The sequence below is a fragment of the Rhinolophus sinicus genome, chromosome 8 (assembly GCF_057876585.1).
Source record: "Rhinolophus sinicus isolate RSI-liver-muscle chromosome 8, RSI-T2T, whole genome shotgun sequence".
Classification (NCBI taxonomy): domain Eukaryota; kingdom Metazoa; phylum Chordata; class Mammalia; order Chiroptera; family Rhinolophidae; genus Rhinolophus; species Rhinolophus sinicus.
The window spans coordinates 65,513,658-65,533,851 of record NC_142508.1 but is presented as its reverse complement, the minus strand read 5'-3'; the positions used below and the strand labels follow the sequence as shown (position 1 = coordinate 65,533,851).

General features: G+C 48.9%; 2 protein-coding genes across 8 annotated transcripts in view; one reads left to right on the top strand and one right to left on the bottom strand.

Moving 5' to 3' along the window:
- The window catches only part of RIPOR1 (RHO family interacting cell polarization regulator 1), a 39,031-nt gene that overhangs the window by 5,494 nt on the left and 13,343 nt on the right, over window positions 1-20,194 (top strand). For 2 of the 5 annotated variants that reach the window (XM_074314718.2, XM_019755828.3), the window contains exon 1: window positions 18,135-18,291. Coding sequence is in view for 1 of the 5 variants with exons in the window: in XM_074314723.2 (XP_074170824.2) it covers window positions 18,290-18,291 (2 nt within the window). In the remaining 4 variants the exon portion in view is untranslated. Of the gene's footprint in view, window positions 1-5,967; window positions 6,071-11,299; window positions 11,599-18,134; window positions 18,292-20,194 lie in introns of those variants that run through there. The other 3 variants (XM_074314720.2, XM_074314723.2, XM_074314722.2) reach the window with 3 other exon arrangements.
- Window positions 1-20,194, bottom strand: part of AGRP (agouti related neuropeptide) — a 29,912-nt gene that overhangs the window by 4,941 nt on the left and 4,777 nt on the right. For all 3 annotated transcript variants that reach the window (XM_088800315.1, XM_074314732.2, XM_074314730.2), the window contains one exon: window positions 1,931-2,132. The gene's annotated coding sequence lies outside the window, so the exon portion shown is untranslated. The remainder of the gene's footprint in view (window positions 1-1,930; window positions 2,133-20,194) is intronic.

Below are 20,194 nucleotides of genomic sequence, written 5' to 3'. Positions count from 1 at the left end.
GGCAAGGTGCAGGGCCAGCTAGTGGCAGACACCCCTTCCCCAGACTCTAAGGAGGCTCAGGCCCAGAGACATCCCTTGCCTTGGGCCTTGCTCTAATTCCCTCTCCCTCTCCCCCTTCAGTGCTGGAAATGGGCCCGTTATGGGGATCCCCAGAACAGCTGAGCTGTGGCTGGAGTGCTCAGGTGAAACTTCACAAAAGGCCATGATGACAAAGAAAAATAGGCCCAGTCAATCCAACTCATAAGCTGTGGCTTGCAGTCTGGAAGCAAACTGGGAAAAGAACACTGCAATATGTATACTCAAAAAGAGGACTCATGCAGAATATATAAAGAATTCCATAATCATTAAGGAAAAAGGACTTGAATGGGCCCTTCACAAAAGAGGATTTCTAAGTGGCCAATGAGCATGTGGAAAGGTGTACAGTATCACTAGAGAAATTTAATCCATAGAGAAATGTGAATTAAAACCATAACTATAGTTACTACTATACGCTGACTAGATTGGCTAAAATTAAAAAGGTTGACAATATTAAGAGTGGGTGAGGATATGAACTAACTAGAACTGGTAAGAGGTAAATTGGAAAACGGTAGTTATTTACTGTAACTACTACACTTGGCCTTTCACTGTTTGGTACAAACCCAAGAAAAATCAGTGCAGTGTCTACTAAAAGGCACGTATAGAATGTTCTCATCAACTTTATTCATAGAAACTAATAACTAGAAGCAATTCAACTATCCATCAAATGGATAAATAATGGTATATTCATACAATTGGAAAATAAAAATAAAAGAATTCTGTGTAACTTTACTAACAATTGTCACCCCAATGAATTTTAATTAAAACATTTAAAAAAAGATAAATGAACAACATGAATGAATCTCACAGACATAATATTAAATGGAAGATTCTAGCCACAACTATTGAAATATAGTATGATTTCATTGATATAACGTTCCAAACCAGGCAAAAGTATGATAAATAGTAATAGAACTCTGAGTAGTGCTGAGTTCTGGGGCATCATTCACTGAGAGAGGGGAATGCGGGGGACTTCTGCAGTGCTGGACATATTTTATGCAGTAGTTGCCCCTTCTCCAAGGTTTCACTTTCTAAGGTTTCCATTACCTGCAGTCAGCCGTGCTCCAAAAATATTACATGGGAAAGTCCAGAAAGAAACAAATCATAAGTTTAAAATTGCCTGCTGTTCTGAGTAGCGTGATGAAATTTTGAGCCATCCCACTTCATTCTGCCCAGGATATGAATCATCCCTTTGTCCCAGGCAGCCATGCTCGTGCTGTAGAGCTCCTGCCCATTAGTTACTTAGTAGCCAGTTTAGTGTGGCAGTGGTTGTGTTCAGGTTAACCCTTACTTTACTTAATAATGGCCCCAAAGCTCAAGAGTAGTGATGTTGGAAATTTGGAGAAGCTATAAAGTGCTTCCTTTAAATGAAAACATGAGAAAGTGCAATATTTTGAGAGAGCCAGCAAAAGAGACCATATTCACATAACTTTTACTACAGTTATAATTATTCTATTTTATTATTAGTTATTGTTGTTAAACTTAATGTGCCTAATTTATAAATTAAACTTCATCATAGGTATGTATGTATAGGAAAAAAACAGTCTGTATAGGATTTGGTACTATGCATGGTTTCAGAAATCTATTGGGGGTCTTAGAACATACCCCTCACAAATAAGGAATAACTAACTATTGTATATTGATGTGGGTGGTGGTTACATGAGTTTCCTTTCCATTGTGGGTTCTTCCATAACTTTGGACTTTGGCATGACTCTTACTTATACTTGAACCTCTCTTGTTGCACCTCTCCTCAAAACAACCCTTGTACCATTTCCAAAGAGTTCTTCAGACCATAGACCAAAAATTACCCCTTTGAGGTGCTTGCAGTGGGTGCCAGGAGAAAAAGGATACCTACTGTCTGGGTCTGTGGCTTTGAAAACATTCATTTCCCCAGCTTGCTGTCTTTATATGTACTTGTCTGTCTCTTGTGACACTTGTTTTTCTTCTGTGTCCCTGGGGGTTGTCTTCAAGCTGTTGACTTCCGGGATTTGCAGATTTTGCAATTTTTTTGTCTGTAGGCCATTTCTCCAGGGGAAAAGGCAATAATTTCTTAAAATCTATATGAATGTGAAGAAAAGCAGTGTTATTGGTTGTTTTTTATAATGCATAATAAAAATAGTAAAAGGAAAAACAAAACAGAAGGTACCAGTGAGATGATGTCAGAGCTGTAGCACCCAACTTGTGACCATGAGGGAACAGCCTCGAGGATAGACTAACTTGCTAAGGATGGCAGGCAAAGAAAGTACAATGCCTTCATGGTATTGTAAAGTAGTTGCACCAACCCCTGTCTGCCCACCTCCTGATGTATTGCCTAAGACAAATATGAAACAAATATTTGTTTAAGCTACAGTTAGGTTTTCTTTTACTTGCAGCTAAATACATTCTCAACTGCTCTCTTCAGTTTCTTTACATCTCTTGTCCACATTTTTTGTGTGTGGTAAATGCTTCCTTCTGTCTTATTGCCCTTGTGGACCCAATTGGCTTCCAGCATCCTCACTCACATCCTACAGGAAGGAGTCACCTTTGTTCCAGAATTCCCTGGTCCTGGTTCTGGAAATCCTGCTGGCATCTACTGCTGAAGGCTGTGGCTAGAGAACTCATGGCGGGTTCCTTTGATCTGGGTGGGGCCTGGTGGTCGTCCCTTGACCTTAGCTGAGCCCTACAGGCCCTGAGTATCCCCAAGGTCAGCCTGCGACTTCCACAAAAGCGGTGACCTCCGCCTTGCCCCTACTGTGGCCTTGGGGGTAGAGTGGGTCACCTTCTGCCAAAGTCAGGGCCAAAAGTTTGCCCTTGGGAGCTAAGTTTAGCTTTTGTGTTGTGCAGGTGTTGACTTTGGGCAAATTTCCAGCCCAGAAAAAATGATTTTGGGTCTTGGATCTCATTCTTCCTCCAGCCTTGAATGTTACATGCTCAGGTATTTTGCTGCTAGGCTAGCAGTCGGGCTGTATTTCAGCAGTTGAGAGAGTTTACACTTCAGAGGCATCTGGGTATTGTCACAGTCTTGTCTGAAGTCACATAGCTTGTAAGTGGTGAAGCCCAGAGAGTCCACCTGAGGAGTCTGACACTCCAGTGACCCCCTCGCACCCCCACACAATAATAAGACACAATGACACTGGGGGTTATAAATATATTCTTTAAACACAGATTCACTTTGATTGTATTATAAGCATGCAGGAATAGTCTTCAATTTCACAAACGAATATGCCTTCTCCCATTTTCCTTGAAGCACATAGCCCTTTGACCTCTCTTTTATTGTCACGTTTGTTTCAGAGAAACAGGTACAGAAAATTAGTTGTCTACTTCAACATTGACAGTGGTGTAGGAGTAACACTAAAAGCCACAGACTCAGTGTTGGCGAGGTGTTAAGAGGGTGTGCTTGGTTTGAAAAGGGGAAGCCATTGACACCACGTAGAGATGTAGGTTCAGTGTTGCTAGAGCTTCCAATTTTTCAAGAAAAGCCAGAAAACTGACTTTTTATATGCTTTAAATTTTGGTTCAAAAAAAGTTCTGTGCAGGTTGTCAGGTTCCTACTTCCAGTGTAATGGGATAGAATTTCTGTCTTTGAAGTGGTTCTAGCCTGAAGTGCTTTGAGAACAGAAGTGATTTATTTTTTTCCTGCAGTCTTGGTAGGCTTCCTGGAAGAGGAGGTATTTAAGAGGGGGGTGGTTCCTAAAGGTGGAGGGAGCTTTCCAAAAAGAGAAAGGTAGGGAATTACTTTCAGTAAAGCTTTTGCACAGTTGTCCACCACAGGAATGCTAATGAGCCCTGCAGTTTCCAGCCTCACAACCCCCTAACTCCCAGTGACCCACACCCTCATCTTCCTATTTCTAGGCTCCACGGACTCAGCCCACTTCTGCCCTCGAATATCCTTCTTCCTGGGAATAAAAGAACAGCGGAAGAAGTCTCAGGAGTCCTCCCAAGTCCTCCTAGCCAACCTGGGATAGCAAAGGGTACCCCTAGCTCTTGGGGCCTTTCCTTGGTCCTTGAAGTTGAGGCAGCAAAGAGGAGAGAGGAGGCCCCGAGGATTCCCCCTGGGTCAGAGTCATTCTCTCCAGGCTACCCCTAGTTTTCAGAAAGGCTAAACCAATCAGGGCCGCTGCCTGGATGCCACACGTGGGTGGGCAGGGTGTGGGAGGCTACACCTTGCCCCTGTCTTCTGAATTACATTATCATCCAATTTCAGCATCATAAATAGCACAGCAACCTCATATTACTGTCTTCCTGATATGATGCAATAATCACCAATGTAGTATTCTTGCCAAAAATGTTTAACATGAATCTAATCTTGAGGAAGTAATCAGATAAATCCAGAATCTGATGCTATAAAACTGGCCTGAACTCAAAAAAAAAAAAAAAAAAAAAAAAAGACACAACCAAAAAGGCTAAGTGTGAGGCAGAGAATACTCTTCTATGTCAAAAGAGACTAAAGAGACATAACCAAATGCAATACATGAAACTTGCCTCCTGAATTAAAATTTAAATGCTAAAAAGACATGCTTGGGACAAGTGGGAATGATACTACTGTGTTTTCCTGGAAATAAGACTTAGCCGGACCATCAGCTCTAATGTATCTTCTGGAGCAAAAATTAATATAAGACCCAGTCTTATTTTAATATAATATAAGCCTGGGTATAATATATTACCAGCTCATATATAAGATGGGGGTCTTATATTAATTTTCGCTCCAAAAGACGCATTAGAGTTGATGGTCCAGCTAGTTCTTATTTTCGGGGAAACACGATACTGAATTCCTGTTGATTTCCTTAAATGTGATAATGGTGCTATAATTATGTAAAGCAGAGTTTGTCAACCTCAGTACTTGACATTTGGGGCCAGATAATTCTGCAATTTTAGTAGCATTTCTGGCCTCTGCCCACTAGATGTCAGGAGCACTGCACCCTTTCCATTGCAACAAGCAAAAAATGAGAAAATGTTTTAGAATTAGATAGTAATGATGGTTGCATCATGTCGTGAACATTCTAAAAAACAAAGCAAAACAAAACATTGGACTATACACTTTAAAATGGTGAATTTTATGTTATGTGAACTTTTTGTCAGTAAAAAATGTAATTAGAAAATGTCTTCATTTGACATTGTCAAATGTGCCCTGGAGGACAAAATCACCTGCAACTGAGAAACACTGGTACAGAGTACACTGCTTCTGGGGGGTGCAGGCTGAAGGATTTGGGAGGGAAATGTCTTGTTTGTAACTTACTTTCAAAGAACAAATGTGGCAAAATATTAACCATTGGTGAAACTAGGTGTCAGATGTGTGAGTTGTTTATTTTACTATTATGTCAGCTTTCAATAAATTTAATTATTTTCAAAACCAAAAGAAAAGACTTCAATTTCAAAATTTCTGTTTACAACATCTCAAGGGACCCAAGACAGGTGCCAATTGTGCAGCCTTCTTTCAGATGCTGTTATCTGAAGTGACTATATTGGTTGAGTTGCTTGGATCCTTCAGCCTTCAAGGGAGGTCTCTCTCTCCCTCCCTCCCTCCCTCCCTCCCTCCCTCCCTCCCTCCCTCCCTCCCTCCCTCCCTCTCTCCTGTCCTGTCTCACTCCAAGAATGCCCTGAACATAGGCAGTCCCATGCTACCCCCTGACCTATGGAGAGAGGCATCCTCTAGACCATCATCCACCCAGACTGGGTGCAGATGGTGAGCTATCTCAATTCCTTTGTGGTGAGTATTGTCCCCTGTGGTGGCTTTAAAACATGGTCACAAAATTCTTTAGCACTTGTCCCATTAAGAGCTGGGGTCTACATCCCCTCTCCTTGAATATGGACTCTGCAACTGCTTAACCAATAGAATGTGGTGGAAGTGACACTACCAGTTTCTGGATCCAGGCCTTAAAAAACTAGCATCTGCCATTTCCTGTCTCTTTTAAGATACTTGCCCCTGAGACCCAGCCACCATACTGTGAGGAAGCCCAAGTCACCTATGGAGGGCACCGTGGAGAGAAGCAGCACAGAGCACCAACTTGAAAGCCATGTGAGTGAGTCATCTTGGAAGTAGGTCCTCCAGCCCCAGCTCATGCTGCGTGGAGCAGAGATGGATGAGCTGTCCCCGCTGAGCTATGCCTATTTTGCAGCTTCATGAGCAAACTACATGATTGCTGTTGTCTTAAGTCACTACCTTTTGGAGTGATTTGTTTGTTGTGATAGATAACTGATGCATGCACCCCCCACCAAACTGGGGGCCCCAGCCTTGGAAGGCAGAAAGTGGGCCAGCTCTTTAACTCTGGATCTAGGACCTAGGTCAGCACTTATTCCTTCAACAAGTATTTACTGAGTAGCCACCGAGTACTAGACACTATACCGGAGGCTGAGGAGTTAGCAGTGAATGAGATAGACCCACCCTGCCTGGCAGGCACAACTCAGGCACGGAAATAGGACCGTAGCCTCAGCGTGAGAAAGCGGGAGGGAGAAGTGTCTTCCTGGGGGAGGTTATTTCTAAGCTGAGACCTGACTCAGGAAAAGGAGTTGGCCATGCAAAGAAGCAGGGAATTGACGGATGGAACACCATGTGCTAGTTCCGTGTAAGGTTGCCAGATTTGGCAAATAAAAAATGAAAATTTAACACCCAGTTAAATTTGAACTTCAGCTAAACAGTGAATACTTTTTAAATATATACATCTGTCCCATGCAATATTGGAGACATACTAAAAAGTTATTCATTATTTATCTGAAATTCAAGTTTAATCGAGAGTCCTGCATTTTTTCTGGCAACCCTAGTTCTAGGACAAAAAAGAGAAAGAGAGATTCATGATTTCAAGGGACAGTTCAGGAAGCTGGATGTAGCACAGTGGCGAATGGGGCATGGCATGAGAGGTAAAGGTGAACAGGAGCAAGGTCATAAAAGGCCAGCTTGCCAAGGTCCGTTTTGAACTTCACTTTGAAGCAGTGGGGAGCAATGGGAGGGTTTAGAGCAGGGGAGTGACACAGTCAGATTTGTGTTTCTGAATAATATTCTGGGCTACCATGTGGGGGGAGGTAGAGAGCCTGTAGGCAGGGGAACCAAGGGAAGGAGCCCCTTGCCCTGCAATGCTCACACTGCACTGTAACCACAAGGCCATGAGAATGTTGGTGGACTTAAAATTTTTCTTTTCTACAATATAAGTGTTTTATTGCATAAGCTTATATTGTAGCTCTAACCACTGCTTCCCTCTAACCACTGCTTCCCTCTAACCACTGCTTCAGTATATCCCACAAGTTTTGATGTTTGGTTTTTATTGTCATTCCATTCAGAATAGTTTCTAATTTCCCTTGAAATGTCTCCTTTGACCTATGGATTCTTTAGATGTGTGTTACATAATTTCCAAATACATGAGATTTTTCTGTAAATCTCATTGTTATTTATTGTAATTCCCTTCCATTGTGGTCAGAGAATATACTCTGCTCCTTCTTTAAATCTCATTAATATTGTTTGATGGGTGAACGTATGGTCTATCGTGGTGAAGGTGCCATGTTTGCTGGAAAAGAAGGCGAGTGCTACAGCTGTTGAGTTTAGTGTTTTGTAAATGTCAGTTACATCAGGGTACTTGACAGTGTTCTGCTGAGCAATGTATTTCCTCATGATCTATCCACTCATGGGAGTGGGATGTAAATATCTTCAGTGATTATTATAGTTAGTCTAGTGCTTCCCTTTTTTGCCAGTCCTTTTCTTCAACTATTTTGAAGCTCCATTACTAGACATTATTATGAGTTCTCCACAAATGGATCCTTTATCCGTGTGGATTTTCCTCTTTAGGTTGGGTAACACCCATTCTTCTTAAAATCTACCTTCTCTGATATTAATGAAGCTACTGTAGCTTTCTGACGCTCCCTCTTAGCTTGGTGTATCTTTATCCATCCATTTACTTGTCATTTCATTTATGTCTTTATATTTAAAGTGAGTGTAATTAGAGATAGCATAAATTGGGTCTTCCATTTTTATTCATTTGAGAATCTCTGCCCTTTACCTGGCAAGCTTAGTACATTTACATCTGATTATTACACAAATTATTGATGGTTGGTTTCGTTCTGTGATTTTACTATTTGCTTTCTGTTTTTCCCCGGTTTTGGTGCCTCTGTTCTTGTTTGGGTTTTGAAGGAAGAACATAGCATTATGGTATACTGTTCTGATCCATTTATCAGGTATATGGAACACTGCTGATTTTGATTTCTAGAACAAGAATAAACCCTGTTGCAGTTCGAGGCGGCAGCATGAGTGGTCCTGCCACTTGAGCCAAGTGATTAGGCAGATCCCCTCACAGAGAAAGACGCTCTGGGGCGCCTTGGGCAAGACCAACAGGATAGTCATAGGGAAGCCCACTAGGTCTAGGGAAGGCCCGGCCATCTGTATGAAAAAAGTCTACAGCATTAGAAGAGTAATTCCTGACCTTGGTATTGATTGAGTTCATGATCATGGGTTATCGTGGCCATGTGGCTAGAGCTGCCCATCACGAAGTGGGTACTAGCAGATCCGCAAAATCATTAGCTTGGCCAGGCCAAACTGCAAATTCATCATTACTGAGATGTTGCATATCCCAGATCAAGCTTGTAGACAGGTACAAATCGTATAAGAAACCTGTATAAACAGGTGGTTCAAACAGCAGTGTCACTACTGCTGCTGCACAGATGCCTGTCATTCAGTTCACACCTATGCATTATGGGAGGTGCCCGCGAGCTAATGGAAGGGGAGAAAGCCCAGGCTTGGTTTAAGGATGCTTTGTCTTGGTGTGAAGAAGACAAAGGAACTGCTCTTTGCTATTCCCTCAGCTATGCGGGAATCTTCCCAATTGACAAAAGTTGGAGCAATGAACCTAGTTATTCAGAGGTGAAAGCAGGGCGTGCTTCACGGGACCGAGAGCTGTGTAGTTACGTAGAGCTCCCTGTTCAAAAGTGCCCCATAAGTTGTTTAGTGACCTGCTTTCTCCATCTTTAAATTCATAATAACTTTGAACAAGGAGCTCTGCATTTTTATTTTGCACTGAGTCCCACAAGTGTCCTGGGTAAAAAGTTCCAAAAACAAGTTTAAAAACTAGAGCAGAGTAGAGGACCTACAGGAGATAAAACTGCTTTGACTTGTATTTACCACGATAGCCGTGTGTGTGTGTGTGTGTGTGTGTGTGTGTGTGTGTGTGTGTTGTGTACATCTATGGTGCATATTAAGTCCTCAAAATTGATGGCTATTGTCACTATATGTTATTGATGATGATGATGATGATGACGAGTTACTGGACTCCTCCAGCATGGTTTTTCAAACTTCATTTAAAAGGCTAGTTAATTCACTATCCACAAGCCATCCTTCTGCTTTGTTTCACTGACCCATTTGCAGAGCATTTTTAATTACCAGTGCCTGTGACAATCCTGAGGAACTTAACACAAATACACAGCTAGCCTTTCAAACACCCACTGAGATGTCACACACCATGATTCAGATGTTACCCCCATTCACACAGATGCATCAACAGTCCCTAAAACCCCCAACCCAGTTGTCACAGGTGCTCTCAAAGTTCACATGGACACACACACTCAGCTCATCTGACTGAGTGCGGGTGAGGTCTGCACAATTACCCTCCTGTTCAATGTGAAAACTTCCTGCCAGGGACAGCTGATATGAAGTCTGCTTATGTTCAGGCTGCAGACTCTATAATTTGCATTTGAAAATTTAAAAAGTTATTACAGATTAAAAAGTATAATTTCTGGGGGCTAGGAAGGATGAGAAGGCTTGGCATCTTAAAAGTGCATTAGATATACTCCCATATTTTCTAGATTTCCAGGGAGAGCCAGAGGCTGTCATTTTGTGGAAGCTTAGCAAGGAGACAAAGGTGATTTTATGTCCTTGTGTAGTCTAGGAATTGGAGATCCTGGAAACTCTGTAAACGCCCTGGGGTGAGCACGTGGGTGTACAAGCGTCCAGGTTGAATTAGGGTTGCCTGTGTCAAGGGGAAAACCAGCAATGCCCGGGCATCTCATGATACAACAAATCTGGGTTTTAGATAAGAAAAGCCAGGACCGAGAGGGAGTGGGGATGAAAGATGATGTCACCTGCTCCTCTCACGTTTCCTGCAAGCAATCACTGCGGAAAGGAGACTCCTGGCTCAGTACATGAGTCACTGGCTTTATAAGCCAAGAGAGATGGAAAGCAGATTCCAGGAAATAAGCAAGAAGGAATCTTGGGGAAAGTTCTCAGCTTTAGTGTGAAACTGTCAAGCCTCTTTGCTCTTGGGGGAACTGGAGGAGAAAAACAACAGTGAGAAAGACTAGAGAAATAGCAAAGAACCAGACAGAGCTCAAGTGAGAACCTGTGCCTTTGGGCAATGTGGGGTAACCAACTGAGATGGCACCGACTCTGAAAATTATCCAGGTTCCTTCAGAAAGGCAGAAAATATCCCAGTATTCCCAGGTCTGCAGCCATTCATAATCCCGATATTTAGATATTTATTGAGCATCCCTCGAGTTCCTGTGGGGGGCTCTGGGCATGGAGTAGTGAGTGAGGTACCACAGTCCCTGGCCCTACAGAGCTCACAGCCATTGAGCATGTCATCACACTTTGCTAAGTGATAAAGAAGAAGGTGGGGGTGTTTGGGGGAAGAGGGTGAGGCCACTGTGGGGATCCCAAAGGGCTTCTTGACACCTAAGGTAGGATTGTCCAGACACAAAGAAAGACAGGCTAAATCTTAGGCAGAGATCTGGCACAGAGAGAGCAAGGCTATTTGGAAGAAGTGAAAGGCGAGCAGTTTGGGGAACAGAGGCACAAGAAGACTGGATGGGTCCTTTCTTGTCTCCCATTTTGGGTTATTTGTTTGCTTAGCAAATTTGGAGAAGCACACCTAAGTGTCAGGCAGCCTGCTTGGCATTTTCTGTTTATTTACAGAGCAATTCAATTCACCAGTGTTTACCGAGCTCCCTGAGCAAATGACCTGGGCCCAGCCATGGAGTAGGCTGAGAGCACAAGCTAGAGCAAAGGCCCAGAGATGGGATCCCACATAGCAGTCTCAGGGGAGAGCCAGGAGTCCCTTGGGGCTGGAGTAGAGTGAGGGAGCTGAGGCCTGAAGGAACACCGAGCTGATCTTCAGACTTCAGTCTAGTGGGGAGCAGGATGAGTCCCGGAGAGATCCATGCCCTAAGAAGCTGAGGTTTGGCGGGGGAGGTCCCACCTCAGCACATTCTCTTCTATGTGACGTTGGAGATAATTAACCCAGAGACCCTAACAGCTGCCACCACCACCTTTCAGGAATTCGGGCCCTCCCTGCATGACATCTACGCCACACTCCCACTGCACAGCTCTGTGGGAGAAGGGAATCTCATTAAAACCTTTCATCAGAGTGCTGGCCTGGGCCCCTGCACACCAGTCCCCTTCCTGAGACAGCTTCTACCAGTACCCTGGGCTCTCAAGAGCCTGGACTGATGGCTGCCTTCCCCCCATGCCAAGAGCCTGCCAAGTCTCTGCCAGTCAAGCTCCTTCAGACTCTCCAGGATCCTGACTCAGCTCACAATGGCATCCGGGGGAGCAGGTGAACGCTTGCAGGGAAGGTAAGCGTGTTGGATCCCATCCCAGCCTGGTCACTGGTTCACTATGGTGACCCGCAGGCATGACCTTGCTCTCTCTGCACTCAATAACTTTTGAGATCCAGGACCTCTGAGGCTGGGAATCAGGCACAAGTGACTCAGCCTGGGTCTGGCCTTGGTGTGTGGAGCCCTGGACAGGAGCAGGTAGCTCCTTCCGAAGGGGATGCAGACAAGGGCTGTGAGGGGAGAAGCATAGGGCATTGTGAGAGTGAAGAGGTTCCTTACCTAGCTTGGGGTCCGGGGAAGGTATCCCAGAGGAAGTGGTGTCTGAGCTGAGACCTAAACAGTGGGCAGAAGTTAGCCAAGTAAAGGAAAGAGGAAAAAGATGCACAGAACAGCCTGTGCAAAGACGTGGAGGCTTGGGAAAGCAGGGTGTACTCAGGGAACTAAGAAGTTCAGTTTGGCTGGAGCTAGGACCTCTTGGGAAGGAACTGGCCAGAGATGAAGGGCCGGGGGGCGGGGGGGGGCACTGAGAAGGGACAGAGTGTGATACACAGAGGCCACCCAGCTGCCTGTGGAGAATGAGCCAGGCTGAGTGAAACTGAGGACACTGAGGCCAGACAGAAGGTGCGGATGGTCCCCTGGCCAAGGTGAGGTGGTGGGGCTGGGGAAGACGGGAAGACCTGGTGGCTACTGAGGTTTCAGGGGAAAGGCCACCCGGACTAACATGAGGACTTGGGCAGGCGGGGAGCAGAGCCGTTCTTAGGAGAGGAGAGACGAGTTTAGGGTGCACAAGCGTCATCTTAAGCAGGGGGGAATGGAGTGAGAGACGGGGGGTTGAGACTCAGGCATCACTTTGGGGACACAAACAAGGACCTGGAAGTTGTCAGGATGGACTGGAGAAAAGTATCGAGGATGAGGGAAGGCGCCTACCAAGGGGGATGAAGAGAGAGAGCTAGAGAAGCAGCTAGAATCCAAGAGGAACGATCAGAGAAGCCAGAGGGAGTTTCAGAAGAGGAGGAGGATCACTTCCCTTCCAAAATTCCTGGAACAAGTTAGAAGGAGGGAAGGACTGAGAAGTGGAGAGTCAGGGAGCATTTAGGAAGAGGCTTCGGACTGTGGAGGAGGTTTTAATGGTGGTGGTGTGCTTCCCAGGGACCGTGATCTGCCACCAGGTCTGTGTGAGCAGGGCCGCTGCATAGGGCTGAACAGGGTGTGCACTGCACACTTCTGTGGCCATCCATTAAGGGAAACAGGGCTTGGGGCCAGGGCTCACCCCCTGGAGTTGGGGCTATTTTGGGAAGCCTATAACGGCAGTGTGAACACTTCCCACACGGTGGCGCCAAAGACCAACGCTGTGCATCTTGGACTTGGATGGGGCAGCGCGGGGCTCAGTTTGGGGATCTTCTTCCCCAGGGTCATTGTCGGATGGGTGGAGGGTATTGCCAAATGCCCGTGACTAGGACCCTCCCCACCACAACACCTTCCAAATTTCTATCAGAACAGTTCTCTTAGCGATAGGAACTCAGAAATAAACGACACACCACACACTGCAGCTTTTGTCAGCCCTCTCCCTAAAGGGTCCCAGGGGAGCATCTCATCCCATGATCTGGGAGAGGCACGGACGTCCCTCCCACTTGTCCCTTAGGAGAAGGGAGTCAGGAAGGAAGGAAGGATGCCTAGCCCAGCCCTCAGGACATAGTCACCCCACTCCAGCACCGCCCTACTCACAGGCCCCCTGGAGGCCAAAGCTGGATCAGCGGGGCCAATGACACACACTGCCCAGCCTGGGGCAGAGTCCCCAGGGAAGTCACCTGTGGGGCCTGGCGACCCTGGACTAGAAACTTACACCTACCAGGTGCAGGGGCGGCCCTGGAAATGCCTCAATCAGTAATGGCCATGTTGTCTTTGAAAATGATGACATGTTCATTGCAAACTATCGTGTAAATAAATACAAAGAAAATAAAACCAGGTGAAATTACAAGCCCAGAGATGGTGGCCGCTACTGGCACCAGCATGAGCCTCCTGACAGCTCTCAGGACCAATGGATACAGATTTGAGCTGAGGAGACCCGCTACAGGAGAACAGGCGGCTGCTCTGGTGCTTTCCCCACTCTTCCGTGTCTTCTGTGATGCGCACCTTTCCCTCCTCAGAGATCTAAAACCCTCACTCCCTACCCTACCTGACCTGAGCCTGCAGCCTCTCAGACCCCCTCTCTCTACTCCAGCTCACATGACTGAACCACAGCAAGTTCACCTCCGAGCCATTGCCCCTGCTCTTCCCTTTACGCCTGCTGTCCTGTCTTTCTCTGGATCATTCGATAACTATTTCCTTCTTGTCATTCAGGTCTCGGCTCCAATGTCACTGTCTCAAAGATGCCTTCCCTGACCACCCTGACTAAAGTAGCCCGCAGTCCCATCACTCCACATCACATCACCCTGATGTGTTCTCTCCACGTCTCCTCCTCTCTGAAGTCATCTTACTAACAACTTGATTAGTATCTGTCTCCGTGGGCTGGAGTATAAACTCCTGAAGAGCAGAGACCCTGCCTGTCTTGCCTGCCTCTTTGTCGCCAGCATTCAGAACGATGCCATGCCCCTGGCAGATGCTCAGGTCATGCCTGGCATCCCTTTTAGCGGCCACAGAGCCTCTCCGGCATGTACAAGCCTCCTTCAGCCCTCGATCGCCCACTGATGGTCACAAGGAATGTGTCATCCCTGTATCCCTGATTAAACAAGCCAGTTATCCAGAGGCACACATCTTTTCTTACCTGTACCACTCTTTCTTTGGGATAAATTTCTTGAAGTGGAACTTCAGGGTGAAAGGGGAGTTTGCACTTGACATCCTGAAAAAACTACTCTGCCTGCCTAGGGAGCCCCAACAATGGCCATGCTAAGGGCTCTTTCCCTACAAAGCCCTACCCAGCATACACACACACATGTGCACACACAGACACTGGCATAATCACGCACACTCAGGTGACACAGGAGGTGCAGAGACTCAGGGATGTCCCTGCCCTGATTAACAGTGAGCCCCCACGAGTAGGGTCTGGGTGGCTGCACCTCTGTCCCCCCACTTCCGTTCCCCCCAGGGCTGAGCATACAGCAGGTTCCATGAATGCTTGCTGAATATCTGGTGAATGAATGAATACTGTACATTCTGTCTGACGCATGTGGCCATAGGCACAGGAAGGGGCAGGCTTTATTCTGTTCCCTCAGGAGGCTGGGGGGTGGGGGTGAAACTGCATACCAGAGAGTCGTAGCCACAGGGCCTGTGGGGTGGGGGTGAGGGAAACCTCCATTTTTCTGGGGCTTGAGACTTGAACTGCATTACTTCCGAAAATAGAACTAGCTGTGCCATATGTAAGGACCCATGGTTCACTATGGTTCTCACCACCCTCTGCCATCTAATAGAGAAATTTTTCTCAGGCCAGAGCCCATCCTTTCAGGAATGTGAACTGCTCGAGTTCAGAAATGGCAATGATTAGAACTCTGCCCCAGCTCCCAGCCCAGCACCAGGCAGAGCACATGCTCACAGAATGATGCCTGTCTCAGCCCAGCTGATTAGGGCTCAGTGAGCTGAGTGGGAGCTCAGATTCTACCCACAACACCATGGAAAGGCCCTGCCTTTCCTGAGCCTCAAGTGGCTCTTCTGTAAAATGGGTTTCAGCTGTGTCCTTCCTTGCCTGGCTCACTGGTTGTTGGAGAGAGGCCTGCAGCACCCTGTGGCTCTCAGATGCTGTCCCTTCCTCAAGGCCCCTGAGCAGGGGGAGTAGGCCAAGTGAAGCCTCAGGTGTCCCATTGCTCACGGCAGCCCTATCCATGCCTGGCCCTGCTGGTCACAGGATGGGGAGCCAGGCCTGGTCACAGACAAGGACAATAAGATAGTAATGGGTGCTCAGAAAGAGAGTGGGGAGCCAAAAGACACAGGTTTCTTGGAGGAGGTGACATTTGAGCTGTTTTCCATGTGAATAAGGGGGAGGACGATCCCAGGCAAAAGGGAGGCTGGGAGAAGAGGCAGAGGCCAGAGAGTGGGGACCATGCTTAAGGAGCCACAGGTAGGTTGGGGTAGTGGTACCAGAGCAGCAATGGCTGACAGGATGGGTCAGAAATGAGGAGAGGTCATCACAGGCCAAGTCTCCTGGCTCTTGCAGGCCCCACTACAGAGTCTGGACTTATCCTGAGGACACTGGACAGCCAACATGAACTGATTTATGATTTAAAAGATCACTTCAGCTGTCAGATGGAGAACAACTGTAGGGGACAACGGAGGAGGCAGAGAGCCCAGAGAAGATGATGGCCGAGGCCCCAGTACCAGTTAGGACAATACAAATACATGGCCAGACACAGGACACAGTGACTAATTGATTATGAAGAGCAAAGGAATCATCCATGAAAAGTGGGAATTTTCTGGAAGTGGGATTCCAGAATTCCAGACTGAAAATGAGTCCCTGGGACAGTGCCTTGGTGCACCACCACATCAGCTCTGACTCATCAGAGCCCTGAGCAATGGCACTGGGACAGCTCTAGGCCACTGCCACCCAGGGGCCAGCATGCTGCCCAGCCCTGAGTGCTCAGTAGGTGTTTGGGAAATGAATTAATAAACAATAGAGTACTGGTAGTGGAAGGTGAGGGGTGGGAAGGGAATGCATTTGAAACGTATTAAGGAAGCAGAATCAACAGGATTAGGAAACTGAGGGAAGGGAAGGTGGGGGGGTCGGAGAGGGGACGTTAAGGATTCATGCATTTATTTATTCAACTCACTTATTCAACAAATATTTCTTGAACTCCCCACTATGAGCCAGGGACAGTGGTGATGAGGACGTCCATGGCCCTTGCCCCCACAGAGCTTAGAGACCCAGAGTGAGGTAGATTTAGGCACGTGAACACACATGGGCATGCGTGCTGCCTGGTGGTGATGAGTGACACAAAGGCATGAGTCCACAGGATATGGGGACAGAGAGTAAGAAGGAGTGGCTATGTTCAGAAAAGGTGGTCAGAGGATGCCTTGTTGAGAAGGTGACATTAGTGATGGGCAGGGACCAACGGGTACTAGTTTTGAGAGCTCTGGAGAGGCCCAGCCTCTGACTTAGGTGGGAGCCTAGGTGAACCATGGTGCTTTGCAGAGATAAGGACAAAGGAAGAAGACTCCCTCTGGGGAAGGTCAGGGGCTCTGGAACAGGAGAGGGCTCTGGGCACACAGGAGGGCTTGGGATGGTCAGCAGTGGATGGATGGAAGCCTTGGGCCTGGATGATATCTTAGGATGGGGTGAATAAAGAGAAGAACCCAGCCCCTGTGAGCAGTCCCCGGGCTGAAGGACTACAGAGAAACGAGTGCTGCCAAGGGAGGCAAAGAGGAGAGGCTGGAGAGATAAGAGCTGGGAGACAGGTGTGTGCTGGTAAGAACTGGTGAGGGAGAGAATGTCAGTGCCCTGAGGGCCTCTGCGCTCCCTCCACCAACCTCTTGGTTGTCATAACCAACCCTCAGGAGTATATTCAGGAAAGTCCCTCCAACCACTCCTGGGTATGTCTGTGCTACCTCTAAAGGTAAAGGACAACAGAAGTGAAACCTGAAGGATAAGGGCCGAGACTCGCAGGGGTGTCCAAACTTTTTTCAACGTTTTTTACCAAGGGCCATATGCCATAAAATACACAAACAGCCGGGCCACTCACTTGAGGTGAAGTACGTATTGCCTCACCTGGTTTATTTATGTAAACTAAATATATTTTTGGAATTTGCTGCGGGCCAATTAACAATGGATTGCGGACCGCAGTTGGCCCGCAGGCCGCAGTTTTGACACCCCTGGCCTAGAGCATTAATGGGAGGGGTGGGGTAGTGCAGCTATTCCTTTGACACCAGCTCTCAGCCACACCGCAACCCACTCTAAGGGAGAATCAGTGTTCCAGACCCCTCATTGGAAAGTACTGGGTTCTGACCCCCTTAGCCAATATGTGCCCCAAACCCAGGTCACTCACCCATGCTTTGAAAAACAAGACCTGAGACTCCCCAGGAGTTGTATCCAATAAGTGGTAACTGCATGACCTGGCTAAGAGCCCAGATGGTGGCAGGAAGGGCAGCCTGCCCCCACAGCAGAGAATCTGAGGCTGGCAGAGAAGGCTGGGCTGAGAGGCAGTGTCTGGACCCAGAAGAGTTCCGATGGCTAGGATTCAGGCCTCCCTCTCGGAAAATGGCCCCATCCCTTCCTCCAACCAACCCAACCCAGCAGTGGCTGCTCCAGGACCTGTTTCAGGCAGTCACAGGTAGGGAGGTCTAAAAGGTCTCTAGAGGCCACGGAATCTGAGGAGCGGGGCAAGAGGGGCTCTCCCACTAACTGGGTTTTGGGGTCTGCGTGGGAAGGAATGGGACTGCCTTTGCGAGCCGTTCCAGGAAAGCCGCCCTGTTCCCGCAGATCCCTAGCGTTGTCGCCGCCGTCGCGTCCTCCAGGGTCCCGCCTACCCGCAAGCTGGTGTGCTCGGCCGGCCACCCGCCGCCCCGTTACCCAAGAGGGCGGAGCGAGCCTTGGGCGCCTACAGGGGTGCCTGAGCTGCGGGAGCGCAAGGGGTGGGGCTCAGCGGGCCAGGGGAGGAGCGGGGCGGCAGGGTGCAGGGAGGGGCGGGCGCGGGCGGCGGAGACAGCGGCAGCTGCGGCGCGACGGACCAGGCCGGGCAGCGACGAGCGCACCGAGAGCGCGAGGTCCGCGTAGCCCAGCGCAGCCATGTGAGTGTCCCGGGGCCGCTGGCCGGGCGGGGGACTGGAGCGTCGGTTCCAGTGCCTCCCCTGCCAGCGCCGGCCCGTAGGTCGCGGATCTGTTACCCCGGCTGCGGCCCTGTCCCACATCACCCCATCCCCGGGACCCCCGCCTCGCGGTGCCCTTTCTCCCCTCCCCCTGTGCGCGGAGGACGCAGCTTCGCCCCACAAAAGCCGCCGCCTCCGGGCCTGCCGCGCCCGGCGCTGCCTCCTTCCCACAGCAAGGCCCAAGCGGCCGGTGCCCTGAGGCTCTGGAGTGGACCAGGCCTGAGGGCGGGCCCTCGGCGGCAGACTGAGCCCTGGCACGATCGCTCTGCTGGAGCCCCCGCTGCCTTCGCCATGGGGGAGGCTGAGCTGGGAATGGGGAGGGGGCGATGAGGGGTGCCAGTCGGCCTCCAAGATGAGCTAATCTTCTCGGCCCCACTGGCTGACCTAAGCCGATTTGGGGCCCGGCCCCAGGTGGCTGAGCCTGGCCGGGGGTCGGGCTTTTCGCCCAAACCTGGCTCTGCTGAATCCCAAGAGGATCGCCCCGGCGCGGTGGGGAACAGATCCTGTCCCTGGAAATGAGAGGCTGGTGTGGTATCTCTATAAACAGCCAGGCCTGGGCACCCTGCAGAACTGATTTGAGGAAGGGGCTACTCGCCACAGCTAAGTCCGGCCTCAGCACCCTCTGTCTTTCTCTCCCGAGTGAGGCCTGAATCCAGCCTCTGGGATGGACCTTTCCCAGCCAGTTGTACTTTGTGGCCCCTAACTTGTGTCCAGGATGGGTGGCTGAGTACCTACTGTGTGCAGTCTACTATAACAATAACAGTGCCCTGGGCCTTGCCCTAGCTAGGCCTGCAGCGTTCAGCCCCGGCACAGCCTTCTTAGAAGGGTTATGACAATCTGGCAGATGCAGGCCCAGGAAGGTTAAGTAATATTCTCAAGGTCACACAGCTGGTTTGGGGAGAGGTGCAAATTAGACCCAGATCTGAATTCTTGCCACTGCACTATCCACCTCCATGGCATGGTGGGTGGAGATGAGAATTAGAGAGTGAGGTACAAAGTACTCCAGCAAGACTAGGAGGCCTGGCTTAGTTACCTCCCACTTCAACCCTTGCTCTGCGTCCTGGGTCCTGTAGGAGCAGCTGTCAGAGAGAGGGGCCTGGATTTGAGTGGGGGTAGAGGGAACACGCAGGGCTCCAGCCTGAGTCCTCCCTGGGTGGACAAGCAGGCGAGAAGGGTGCAGCTGAGTCAGGGCAACCCATTGCTGCGGCTGGAACTCATGCCCCTGCCAGGCCTGGCCCAGGGGAGGCTACCAGGCTTGGGAATGTGACCACCTGACTAGGGAGGGGACCGGCAGGAAGTGAGGCTACCTGGCTGCCTCTGCCTGGTTCGGGGGGTGGGGGGGGGGTGGGGGGGGTCTGAGGCAGCTCTGCACCTCCTCCCTCCCTGCTCTGCAGTTGCAGCATGATGTCAGCAGTCAGGTTTGGGGCAGTTGCCATGGAGACAGGAGCAGGCTCAGGAGAGACCCCACTCTTCCTTGTAACCACCCCTTGCCTGAGGTTATTTTTAGCATCTGTTTACCTCAGTCTGGGGCTGCAGGGCAGTGGGGTAGAGCTGGACCTGCGGACTCCTGGTGAGGTGACCACTGAGCTGGGATGTGCAAGTGGCGGGACTTCCTGCCTCACACAAGTAGTCTTGGCATATTGAGGGTACTGGGGGCCACAGGATCTGGAGCCATGCAGGTGGCCAGAATTACATGCCGGCTGCCCCATCACCTTTGGAACCTGGGTTCATTCCCATGTCCAGAACAGATTTCAGGGCTGCCGTGAGTCCAGAGAGGCTCTTATCAGCTAACCCCCACCAGTTCAGGTGGACCCTCTCCCTTAAC